General features: G+C 41.5%; 1 protein-coding gene across 1 annotated transcript in view; it reads right to left on the reverse strand.

Annotated features, from left to right (window-relative positions):
• Positions 1-13,334, reverse strand: part of NUP188 (nucleoporin 188) — a gene marked incomplete at its 5' end in the record, with an annotated part of 38,327 nt that overhangs the window by 14,106 nt on the left and 10,887 nt on the right. Inside the window, 14 exons of the mRNA XM_081238220.1 lie at positions 250-378; positions 1,040-1,106; positions 1,225-1,345; positions 2,487-2,601; positions 3,302-3,378; positions 3,473-3,560; positions 3,770-3,896; positions 4,097-4,249; positions 5,709-5,835; positions 6,401-6,520; positions 7,494-7,559; positions 10,140-10,229; positions 11,110-11,310; positions 11,951-12,065. Coding sequence (XP_081094346.1) covers positions 250-378; positions 1,040-1,106; positions 1,225-1,345; positions 2,487-2,601; positions 3,302-3,378; positions 3,473-3,560; positions 3,770-3,896; positions 4,097-4,249; positions 5,709-5,835; positions 6,401-6,520; positions 7,494-7,559; positions 10,140-10,229; positions 11,110-11,310; positions 11,951-12,065 — 1,596 coding nt within the window. The remainder of the gene's footprint in view (positions 1-249; positions 379-1,039; positions 1,107-1,224; positions 1,346-2,486; positions 2,602-3,301; positions 3,379-3,472; positions 3,561-3,769; positions 3,897-4,096; positions 4,250-5,708; positions 5,836-6,400; positions 6,521-7,493; positions 7,560-10,139; positions 10,230-11,109; positions 11,311-11,950; positions 12,066-13,334) is intronic.

Consider the following 13,334-nt stretch of genomic DNA (forward strand, 5'->3'; position numbering starts at 1 on the left):
ATGTGCTCTCATGAGTTAGATTCCAACAATAATCCCAGAGTTCAACAGCTTCTCTTAGAGGCCCCAGTCCAAACTAGGAGAGAGGAGGAGCAATCAACTCCCTTTGCTATGTGCCAGTCTACAGAGCAGCCACTAGGTTATACAGAGGCTATGCCCTAGGAAGAACAAGGTTGTCTTTCTTACGCTGAGGTTCTTACAACATGCAGGCACAATAAAGATAAATGGGGGAAAGTGGCAAGGGAGGCCTACCTGCGGGGCTGAGCAGCCATCACCATGTCGATGGTGTCCACGCCAATGCCCATGATATTGATCACAGTCTGTCCTGCTTCCGTATAGGCCAGGCTGCAGATGCAGAGAGACTGCAGACTGGGGGTATGACTGGAAGACAGACATGTTCTGAGTTACCGGGGAGCTGCCAAATTTACTACTGGAAGGAAAGGGTATTATCCAAACCTAAACAATTGGACATTAGTGATACAGATCAGCTCTCGCTGTCAGAGGAAGCCATCTGATTCCTTTCCTTAAATAGACCCTGAGAAACAATCTAAATGTCCATCAACTAATGGATATGCTTACTGAAATGAATCATAATTAATCCATACAATGGAATGTATGGAACCATTAAAACAAGACAGATCTATATGCAGTGGCATGGAAATAAAAGGTACAGAGTTAGTACAAGCAGAGGAAAAAACCTAGAAGACACACATTAACTTGTTAATAGTCCTGTTTCCCTATGAACATGCATTTTTGTAAAGGTCATAAAAAAGGTGTGTGTGTGTGTGTGTGTGTGTGTGTGTGTACAATTTCACTGGGAACAACCTTGTTCCCATTTCATTTGCTCTTCTCTCTTCATAGGGAGAAAGGAGAAACAGCCTGGTGGAAAGCAAGTCAGAACCCAGGAGTACTGAGCTCTGGGCCTAACCAAGTTGAGTACTCTGGAAGAATGAGCTAGCTCTGCACAGCAGAAGCCTGTGTCTTCCCTTGCGGACTGGCAGCATCTGAGAGTACCAAGCTCTAGCAATCACCCGCCTCCTACCTGCTGTGCAGGTCTGTCTCATGACACAGGTTCAGTATTGCATGAATCAGCTCCAGGATCAGGCAACCTGGACTCCAGAAAAGACAGAGGGATGACGCGGCCTTGTGTGATGAACCTTATCCCAAGAGAGAAAAATCCAGGGAACCAGCAATTCCTCCCATCTTCCCTGTCCATGCTTTTCTTACCAATCTGTTCTCTCACTCCGTGGGAGTTGTACCGCCACTTGTGGTAACTCGGCAGCATCTCCTTCAGCACAAACATGACACAGGGCACCAGCCCTTGGCTCTGGGTACTACCAAGCTGCCCCTACAAGAAACCATGCTGTGAGGGTTTATGCCACTTAAAGGTACGTCATTTTGTCACTAGAGATTTAACTCCAAAACCATAGGTCCAAAGGAAATCTGGGCAACCCTTGGCCATCAGTGGAAAAAAAAAAAAAGAAACATCAGAATACTCTAGTTCAACTGAATCCGAGTTGTAGGTTTCTCTAGAACAGAGAAAGGGACTAAAAAGACAATTTGACAATGTCACAAAAGGCACCTACAAGAAAGAGAGGGATGAAGGCTAAATCTGAGCAGAAGAGAGGTCTATCTTAAACACAGAGGATACAGTAGGACTGTTGATGATGGAGAATGCCAGTTTCACTGCCATGATCACCAACCACCCCCAACCTCTACCCCATCACTCAGATATCAGAAAGGAGATCTGACACTCCAAATTCTTTGTCCTAATATTACTTGTTACCATCAGCTTCCTTATCTTAAAAATGGGGCTCCTTTATATAAACATCAATATCTATATCCCTACCTCTACATAGGATTGTTTCTATCTTTTTAAGCATTCACTGATTGACTGACTCCTGCAGGCAGGAAGTGTGCTGAGTATTTTTCATGTGTGGCCCTCTCAACAACTCCATGAAGCAGAGATATTTATCATCCCAGTTGAGAGAGGTTCTAAGAAATTCAATACTTGCCCAAGGTCATGCAGCTAGTAAGTGGTCAACCTGAAATGTATACCTAATTCTGACTCCAAAATCTATGCTACACAAGTATTTTTCAAAGAGAGCTGTGACCCATTAGTGGATTGTGAGATAACTTATTAGAAAACATCTGAGTGCATCTTGCATAGTAAAAGTACTATGTGAAACTCCGCTTTAGAAGTAAACATACAATGTGTATCCTGGGATATGATGTAATGTGTACATATTACCCTGGGCTCTGCCAAAATAGCTTGAGAGTTGCTGCATTATACCATACAGCCTATGAGTATTAAATAAGTTAACACAGATAAAGCATCTACTATAGAATCTGACACACAATAAATACTCAATACACAGAAACTGTCATCACCATAACCTCAGGACAACTGGTCTAGCTGCAAACAAAATGACTACAGTAGCTGGGGGCAGGGAAACTATTTCAGATGCTTCTATCTGATTAGATTTTACCTTGACAAGAGTGGTGACCAAGCGCAGAAAGGCAACAGTGACTCCATACTCGCCCTGGGGCTGTTCACTATTCATCAAGAGGTTTCCATACCCTCCAGCATTCATCCCCTCGGCACTGGGAAAAGACAGAGAGGCAGAGGGAAAAAAGGGTTTCAAAAAATTATAATCACATAATAATAATCTTATTATTTAGATGGCTTGGGCATAAAATAGGCAAGCTCTGCAAAGGAATTAATCAAATCTAGGCTATTTAATACCCAGGGTAAGCATTAAAGACTTTATTGATATACAACCTTGAAAGTGAAAAATCAAATAAACATGAGGAAAACATCCTCGTCTTGTAAGCAAAAGAAAGCAAGGAGAGAATGTTCAGGTAGTAAGATGGAGCCTGTGTATTAATAACTGGTCTACCAGGCAAGCTCGAGTGGCCATGAATCAAGGAAAAGTACAGAGTGACTATGGCTTGAAAAGGGGAAGTTGAGCCTCTGGATCCAGAAACCTCTGGACTCTCTAGACTGGAAAGTTAACTCCCACGTACCTAAAGTGAATGAGAAATACCTCTTTCTCTCTCTGTCTCTCTCTCTCAGGCTTTGAAGACTGTGAACCATCAGTGCTGGCCTAAGAGGAAAGCAGCCTCTGTGCCCCAAGTCCCATCACCTCTTTTGCCTTGCCCTCACTCATTTCTGGTGAGAGGGCTGAACAGACAAGGAGCAAACGGGCAGAGAAGCATCTTTAAAACTAACAAAGCTAGTGTAGATCTGAAATGTATACGGTACTCCCAGGGAATATACTCTAATCCCTAAGACCTGGCTCACCTAATCATCTGACTCATGTTGGAGACCTGGTGGGCCACGAAAGGTAAAAAGCCTGTGTGACGAAGATCAGTCCAGACCTGAGAAGGGAAAAGAAGAGTCAAATGTCCATGTGTCTTCAGGTATACACCAAGCGTGACATTTTTCAGCTGTTAGGAAGACCTGGTGTCTCACCTTTGCTGGGTTCCGGGCAGCCAGAACGGTCAAGCAATTGACACAAGAAGCAATGACATCCACAGGCCGGGAGATCACGGTTGTTAACCTGGTTGGAGAAGAGTGCACTGTACTCAGTAAAATGAATAATACAACTTGTTCCATCACAAATATTTTCCAGTTTTCTCTTCCCAAATCCCTCCTGGCAGCAGGGATGTGAAAACAGGAAAGCCCTCAGCTGGGGATAGATACCACACCAGGGCTGTCCACAGTGGAACATGTGCGGACTTCAGCCCAGTGGAGTTACCAGATACTGACCGCTGCAGCAGCATGTAGATGCGGGACGTGATGGGCAGGAGACAGTCTGCTATCGACAGGTCTGTACTGATGACCTTATGGACCAGATCAATGATGGGTCTGACCCGCTGGCAGTGCTGAATCACATCTGAGGGGGAAGGAAGCTTGTGATCTCAATGAAAACAATTCCTTTAAGATCACTGAACAGTCTGTGAGACCCAGATGAACAAATTATGCTAATCACAATCTGGAAGGTTCTGAATCTTATCTTGAAATTCTCTATCTTCCAAATCCTCTAAGCATGTCCATTTTTCTTCCCACAGAGATGTCTCCCAAAGCTGACCTCACCTGCAGTGGAAACAACATGAAGCAGCATTTCAATCTCACAGGTGAAGAGGGTCCAGCTGCTATAAGAGTATTCCCAGCGTACCAGGTAGGCCCTATCGTCCAACATTACTTGGCCCACAGTGCCTTGAGGTATGCGAAGGTTGGTCTGACCCCCTAAGGAAGGGAGAGAGAGAAATTAGTCTAATAGGAAGAGGTGACTCCTATAACAGACAGCAATATTTAATCACACAGAGATGCATAGTTTCTCTTCCTAGTATCCAACACTGCTACAGCTTTTTCCATTAAAAAGAAAAACAAAACTCCTCTCTTGTCATTGGGGAAGTGACTCTTTCCATGTGTCTGAAAAACAGCTGAGTGCAGAGTGGTTCTCCACTCAAATGATGACTATTGGAAGACCACCTTATGGGACAGTAGGTGCCTGGGTGACTGGGTAAGTCGGTAATGATGCCGAGATTAGGACAGTAAGGCTGTTACCTTAGACACTGCCAGTAGGAAAGGAAATTGCTACAACATTTTTCTACAACTTAATTTGACATTACCATTCAAAACTTTTTATTATTTTTTTTAAATTGTGGTAAAAAATACATAAAATATACCATTTTAACCATTTTTAAGTGTTCAGTCCAGTGGCGTTAAGTACATTCACATGGTTATGCAACCATCACTACCATCCACCCAAAGAACTGTTTTCATCTTGCAAGACTGAAATTCTAAACCCATTAACCAATAACTCTCCATTACCCCATCCCTCAGCCCCTGTGACCACCATTCTACTTTCCGTCTCTGTAAATCTGACTACTCTAAGTACCTCATATGAGTGGAACAGTGTTTGTTCTTTTGGGACTGTCTTATTTCATTTAGCATCATGCCTTCAAGGTTCACCTGTGTTACAGCATGTGTCAGAATTCCTGTTCTCTTTCAGGCTGAATAATATTCCACATTTTGGCTCTTAGGAAGACTTGATGTCTCACCTATATATACCACATTTTTAAAAATCCATTTCATCTGTCAGTGGACATGCATTTAAAGTTTTTATTGTATATACCCTTTTACCCACAATCCCACTTTGGGGATTCTATATACTAAAAATAAAAGCACTAGTATATAAAGGTATATGTCCCCAAAGCAGCATTGTTTATAGTGGCAAAAACCTGACACAGCCTAAATGTCCTCTGGAAGGGAAAAGATAAAAAATTATGGGACATCAAGAATAATTACATAGCTACTAAAAAGAATGAGTCAGATCCACATGTAATAAAATCAGTTTGCAGAATGAATTTGTGAGAGAACACAGAAATGTGCAAAAGGACACACACCAGACTCTTAATGTTAATCATCTGATGGAGACAGGTCTAAAGAGAGATTAGCTTTTTAAAATGTATCCCTGCATTGTTTCCCTTGTTATAATGAACATGCATTATTTTTGAAGTAAAACAATCTAAAGATGGAAAAAAGTGAGAAACTAACTAATAATTTATCAGCAAATCAACAAGCACAGTGGAGAGGAGAAGGACCTGCTTTAAAGGCACGCATGTGAAATATTAAAACAGCAGTAAGGTCCACACAGAGGCCATGGAAAAGAGACAACTGAACCAGCGTCTGCCTATCTTACCAAGAGGGTAAAGGAGTTTGGGTGTTTGCCTCCGCCAGAGAGTTCCATCTTCATGGGAGATCACATCATGGGGCTTGTGCTTATAAAGTTCATTGTAGAAAGACATCTTATCCAAGAAACTATACACCTGCCAACACACAGAAAAAAAAACTCAGCCACACATTTACCAGGGGGACATTTAAGGGGTCTTTCCCATCTACTTTTCTGCTCTTTTAGCCAGACTGTGTGGTCAGCCAGACTGTGCTGACTCTCAAGCTTCTTACAAACCCATCCCTGTGACTCTCCTTAGACTTGCCTCTGCACTCCTTATCAAATCCTTATTATTCTTTAACACCCAAGTCAAGGCCCCCCTCACTCCACAGAGTTCCCTCTCCTGAACAGTATGGTCGTTACCACTCAGATGACATTAGTTACATACCACCTGGCTTTATTACTTATTTCTTAGACCCCTTACTCTCTTCCATCTAGATACTAAGGGACTTCACATTTTGTCTCACTCCCACAATATCTACAATAGGTACTTAATAAAAAGATGTAAATTTAATTTTATAGAACTGATGCACTATCTTTGACATTTTTCATTCAACCTCAGACTAATTCTTGCCATGGCAATGAAATTTCAATGTGGAAAGCAAGAAGGATTCCTAAAAAACATCTCCTACTCTATTTAGGCATCTAACTGAATAACCTACCTTCTTGGCAGTAGACTTCCCTGATACGAGGGCTTGTAGCAATTGCAGGAGTGGGGAGAGGAGATGGGGAAACATTCCACATACACTGTCCAGAATGATCCCAAGACCAGAGGTTGGCTCCTATGATGGAAGGGTAGAAGTCACTGACCTTCACATTATCCACGGATTAACACATCTCTGAACTGCCCAGCAATCATAAGGAAGGTAAAATTAATCCTTTCCTTTAGGCAGACACTATTCCTCTCTAATAATTTAAGACTTCCACGTTTCCACTGAAGAAGGTTATCAACAACTGATTGAGTCAGGACCTGAGGAGAGACTACTGCTGCCTCCAGTGACCTCTGCCGTCCTCTCCATAGGAAAACACCATTCGCCTGTGCATGACCTGTTTCCACTAACGTGAAAAGCACCCACAACCTGTCAGCAGATAGCACCACACACACGAGCAACACATCCTCAATCTGAATTTTGTTTCCCACCGGCTTCTCCCTGGAACACTGATTCTGTAGAGTGGACATCATCTCAGGAAAAAGAGGATAAGATATGCAGGCAAATCAGTCAGGCCACAGTTTAAGGGAAAACAGATTTATTCATCAGCTGGACCTTGAGGCTTGAGGCCGTCCATGGTAAGACTAAGTACTGGTGAGAAACTGTTCTCTCCAAAGCCATATTCTTACTCTAAACCTGTTATAATATTCTGAAATTTCTTAAGACACAATTACAATCGCCCAGTGGTACATTCAGGAGTTATAGCACTACTGGTGCCCGAGACTCTCAATGTAAAAAAAGACTTGATGGGCAGGAGAGAGAACACACTGGTTAATAATGTGGACTAGGGACTCAAGTCAGACAGAACTAGATCTTGATCCTGACTATCTAGCTGTGACTAGCTTGGGCAAATCACTTCACATCTCCGAGCATCACATTTCCTCACACACAAAATGGTGATGATAATAATACTACCCAATCCATAGATTTTTGTAGAGATTATATGAGAAAATAGACTTAAAAGCTTAGTGTAAGACCTATCACAAAGTAAGTGTTTAATACACTACAGAGAATACCATAGCATGGCTCCCTCTGACATACTTACTGTTCCCCAGAACAGTTCTGGAAGAGAAGGGTCTGCCAGGACTTCACATGCTGTGTCGATTACATCCTGTTGGGGAGGGAAAAAGAAAATGCTTATTTTCCCTAGTTGAACCAGGCCATCTTTTTTTAACTGTATTCTGTTAAAATAAAAACATGAATAATACCTTCATATAATATGTCAGAAAGAATTCTGGGACTAAAAAGTAAGGGAGGGGCTTCCCTGGTGGCGCAGTGGCTGAGAGTCTGCCTGCCGATGCAGGGGACATGGGTTCATGCCCCGGTCCGGGAAGATCCCACATGCGGCAGAGCGGCTGAGCCCGTGAGCCACGGCCGCTGAGCCTGCGCGTCCGGAGCCTGTGCTCCACAACGGGAGAGGCCACAACAGTGAGAGGCCCGTGTACCGCAAAAAAAAAAAAAAAAAAGAAAAAGTAAGGGATGTTACCTTAATCTGTTCTATGATGTTAGGCAAATTAACCTTTCTGAACTTCAAATTCTAAAATGGTGAAACTATTATTTGCTTCACAGTGTTGTCATAAGGATTAAATGAGATAATGTACGAGAAAATGAACTGTAAAGTTTAAAATGCCATGTAAATGTGAGGTACTACTAGATTCAGCTAAACTGTGCTCCTAGAGGTCAAGAATAACACCTTTTTAAATTTTTCATCCCCAGCACCTGGCACAGAGTTTGGCACACACTGGGAATCCAGTGAACGCTTATGAAATGATTTATTGAAAAAATTCCAAGTACTAGGATACCTGTAACCCCAAAATGTTAACACCAATCCTCCAGGCATATAGTAGGGTCCAAATGTGACCAGAATTTTGGCAAAGGAAGCAAAGCTTGTTCTATGCTCCTAGAGCTTTGGAAATTGAGTCTTTCAATTAACACCAATTTCTTTTCTCTCCAATGATATGAAATATTCATTTTCATCAACTTAATCAATTTCTTCAATTTCCAAAATAAGTCACTCATCATAAATGAATAAAATGACTTAGTTATAAAGAACTCCTCAAATATCATTTCCCACTGAAAGGAACCAGGGCTCCTTGGAGAAATGGCAGATTCCAAGTCTGGGGCAAGAATCTTCTAAGATAATCCTGCAAGATTTTGTCATATCAGAAAGCAACAGAGCTATCAAAATGTGTAAGGGAAATGTCAAACAGATTCAGAAGCTAATCTGAAAAAGCTCTTACTGGCCAAAGATGGGGCAACCTGAGCCTAAGAATACTAACTGCAGAAAAACAACAAACAAACAAAAAATGAAAAAAGAATAATGACTGCAATGAATTAAAACACAGCTAATATGTTTAAATCCATGAGTTCACAATGCCATGTAAAAAATTAAAAAACCTCAGTAGCCAACTTGGAATGCTACTAAGGATGCTAGGGAAAAGTGGTAAATATAGGAAAAGAAGCAGGTATAGTACTCTATACCAGAGTATCAAATAGTTAACGAGAGAGAATTTCTTTTTTTTAATTGAGAAATAATTGAAAGATAACATTATATTAGTTTCAGGTGCACAAGATAATGATTTGATATTTGTATATATGGTGAAACAAATTTCTTTTTTATAGCAATGTTCCAACCAGTAAACAAAAGAGGAAAGATAGAGTCAGAATAGTGCCATTTCGTAACTCCTAAGGAACTAATGGATCTAGACAATGATGTGTCTTGTGGTTACCATAGTGGACAGCACAACTATAGACTAAAAGAAATTTGACAGACTTATCAACCAATAATGTACATATCTATTTATTTAGATCCTGATAGAAACTTATGATAAACTTATGACATTTATAATTAGAAATTTGAACCCTGCCTTGATTATTTGAAGATTTTTTGTTTAGATATGATAATGGTTGTGAAATTTTACTAAAATGATGTCTGGGATTTGCTTCGAAATAACCAAGGAGGAAAGGGGCAGAAATGAATAAGATCAGCTGTGCATTGATAATTTGGAAGCTGGTGATGGGATGATTAGACAATTTTTGTCTCCTTTGGAATAACTTTGAAATATTTCATTTTAAAAAAATATTGCACAAGAATATTAATTAGCATCCACAGCTGTTTGGGACAGATGCACTACAGAGTAAAAAAAATAGGTTACAAAACAGTATATACATTGTGATTCCATTTCTAGAGATTTTTTTTTTTTTTTTTTTTTTTTTTTTTTTGTGGTACACGGGCCTCTCACTGTTGTGGCCTCTCCCGTTGTGGAGCACAGACTCCGGACGCGCAGGCTCAGCGGCCACGGCTCACGGGCCCAGCCGCTCCGCGGCATGTGGGATCTTCCCGGACCGGGGCACGAACCCGTGTCCCCTGCATCGGCAGGCCGACTCTCAACCACTGCACCACTAGGGAAGCCCGAATTATTATATTCTTATATTTGGAAGGGAACACATCAAAATGTTAACATATGTTATCCTGTAAGGTGGGATTATAGTTTTTTCTTTTTATCAGCACTTCCTAATTTTTTAATCATTAATATGCATCATTTTTATAATATAATAAGTGGAAAACAACAATAAACAAATCATACTTGAAGTAAATGGGTCTGTGTTATATCAGCTTCAAAGGGGTATCTTAGGAAGATGATTGCAAAGAGGGGCAGTGTAGACAGTCTCATGAAAGCCAGACACTGACCTGCTGATTGCCCAGTGTGTGCAGCTCCAGCGAGGTCAGAACAAAAGAAAGGAGTCCATAGACACACATGCACGCGGTGCTAGTGGTACACTGTAATGACAAAGGAGTCAGTGGGTAACACCACTCTTTTCTAGACTCAGCTCAATCCCATCACATTAATATAGTCTCTGAAAACAAATGGGAAGAGAACCTGAGGCTTCATAATTCTTAATTTAGTCCCAAGATCAGGAAGACAAAGGGAGAAAAGAGAAAGGAGGAACCATAAATATTACAACATAGTCAAGAATAACATCAAAAAGGAACCATTTTCCAAATGATCAAAGTTTTTGTGGGGAAGAAAACCACCTCCAGCCTACAAAAAGGATAGAGTCTCTATGTGCTGGTATGAATGATGCAGCTGCCTGAACTGTCACCGAGATAAATCAACCAGTGCCAACAAGTTGGCTGAGGTTTCCTTTAGCATGTCAAAACAAGCTGATTAAACTGTGTCACTCAAATTAAGTCCCAACACAAGACTCAAGAGAATTTCTAATTCATCCTGTACAGTTGAATGAACAGCCCCCCAAAAAGATTTCTCCAGTCATTATGACCAAAGCTATCTTCTAAGAGATACTAAGTGGCGCAGCATAAAATACTGGCAAAGAGTCAGACATAGTTCAAACTGTATCCACCATTTACTGCCAGTTTATTGTTTCTGTGGGCAAATTCCATCTCCCTCAGTCTCAATTTCCTAATGTGTAAAATAGGATGATAAGCCCTAGTGCACAGAAGTATTTTAAGGATGGAACAAGATATTGTACAGAAAGTGCCGAGCACGTCTGTCACAGTAAATGCTCTATAAAGGTTACAAAACTATTTTCATTATCCATGTCCTTGACAACTACTATTATTATTATCATGACTAATTAATGAGCTTCTGCCCCGCTCTTTGCCCACTCTCATGCTCAAACACCAATAGCCCGAGCCTCACATCATTTCCCCCACTGGCCAGTGAGCGGAGTAGTCGGGTCAAATACTGAAATACGTTCAGTTGGATGGCTGTGCCACCTATCTTCCGGACAACACTGCTTGTCTCTTCTGGATTGAGGGTGTGACGGAGGAGAGCCCAAGCCAAAAGCACTGGGGTATGATGTGGAATGTCCCCGAAGGTCAACATCAAACGGTCCATATCCTAATGAAAAGAGAAAACAACATCTGTGTCACTTAACAGAAAGGGTCAAGACCCTTCCAGAGGATCCTTCACCATGCTTAATAAGTCTTCCATTCATCCTCAGTGGCCCCTCTCTCCCATTCTGACATTTTACCCTTCCCAAGCCACAGCCACTTCGTTACTAGACCCCTCAATTACTCTTCCCTTTACCCCCCGTTTTCTCTCTTGATTTTAAGTAGTATTAAGATTATAACATACATGTTCAAATAGACGCCTTAGAAAATTTCCCTGACCCTTCTAGAACTTTCTCAGATCTCTCCTCTTTTTCTATCTTTCTGACCATCCCATCTCATGTTCTTCCCCTTTCCTCTTCTTTCACAGGCTCCATAAACGCAGACAACAGCCAAGTTTCTGTCCTTGGGCCTCTTTTGTCCTTATATCATCTCCCTGAGTCACTCTACTTGTTCTCACAGATTCAACTCTCACCTCTGTGAAAATAACTAACAAATCTGAGACTTCTTCCAGATCCAATTAACTTAACAATGTAGAACCACAAATTCCACAATAAGGAAAATTTTATGTGGCAGTATAGTTGAGTGGTTAAAAACTTACTACTAACTACAAACCATCTGAAAAAATTAAGAGGCTGCTCCAAGTTCACCTGACAAATAAGCCCATCCTGGGCATACTGGTGCAGTTCTTTTCTGTCATCCAAAGCACACTTATGCAAGGATTCAATATCCATGCCTTCCACCAGGATAAGGGCACTGAAGTAGCTGGAAAGAAAAATATCACGGTGTCATACATGCTACTCTGAACCTCAATGGAGACTAAGGGGAAATGTAAGACACTTTAGTGTCAAAAAGGTTGAGTTATTTTACATTCTCTTTTCATACTAAGACTTCTAAATCCAATATGTATTTTACAATTCCAGCACATCTCAATTTGACAAGCCATATTTTATTTTTTATTTTTTGGCTGCAACACTCAGCTTGTGGAATCTTAGTTCCCCGACCAGGGATTGAACCCAGGCCCTCAGCAGTGAAAGCAGAGTCCTAACCACTGGACCACCAGGGAATTCCCATGACCAGTCTTATTTTTTATTTTTTATTTATTTATTTTGGCCACATCACGCAGCATGAGGGATCTTAGTTCCCCGACCAGGGATTGAACCCACACCCTCTGAAGTGGAAGCGCAAAATCTTAACCACTGGACCATCAGGGAAGTCCACCAGCCATATTTTAAATGCTTGGTAGGCTCATGTGGCTTCTGCCTATCAAAGCACAGATCTAGTACTGAAGGTTTCTACAGCCACCAATTACATCTAGGCCAGATCAAATGTCTCAATGGTCAAGTGTGTATTTTTTTTTAATATATTATTTATTTGTTTATTTATTTTTGGCTGTGTTGGGTCTTCGTTGCTGCTCACGGGCTTTCTCTAGTTGCGGCAAGCGGGGGCTACTCTTCATTGTGGTGCACAGGCTTCTCACTACAGTGGCTTCTCTTATTGCAGAGCACGGGCTCTAGGCGCGTGGGCTTCAGTAGTTGTGGCGTGCAGGCTCAGTAGTAGTGGTGCATGGGTTCAGTTGCTCCATGGCATGTGGGATCTTCCTGGAGCACAGCTCGAACCCGTATCCCCTCTACTGGCAGGCGGATTCTTAACCACTGTGCCACGAGGGAAGTCGGTCAAGTGTGTACTTTTGTTCACAGAGGAAACAGGCCTCAAAATGTGGATATACTCATTTCCATAAAATTCAAAGTACATAGACTATGACGTCAAAGAGGGCAGGGAATACATCTCCCCTATTTATCACTGTCTTCTTAGCATTTGCACAGTGCCTGGTCTACCACAGTTGCTCAACGAATTTTTTGTAGAACGAAAGGATGAACTCTTAGATGAAAACAGTAAGCAAAAGAATAGAATGTGGTACTTATTTTGAGAAAAGATATCCCTCTCAATCCAAGTCTTCACTCCCTGAATGACCTAGAACACAGTAGTACACCCATCTATTTCCCCACCCATTAAGTGAAAAGTATACCTAGC

Source organism: Mesoplodon bidens (assembly GCF_964165515.1).
Source record: "Mesoplodon bidens genome assembly, chromosome: 6".
NCBI lineage: Eukaryota > Metazoa > Chordata > Mammalia > Artiodactyla > Ziphiidae > Mesoplodon > Mesoplodon bidens.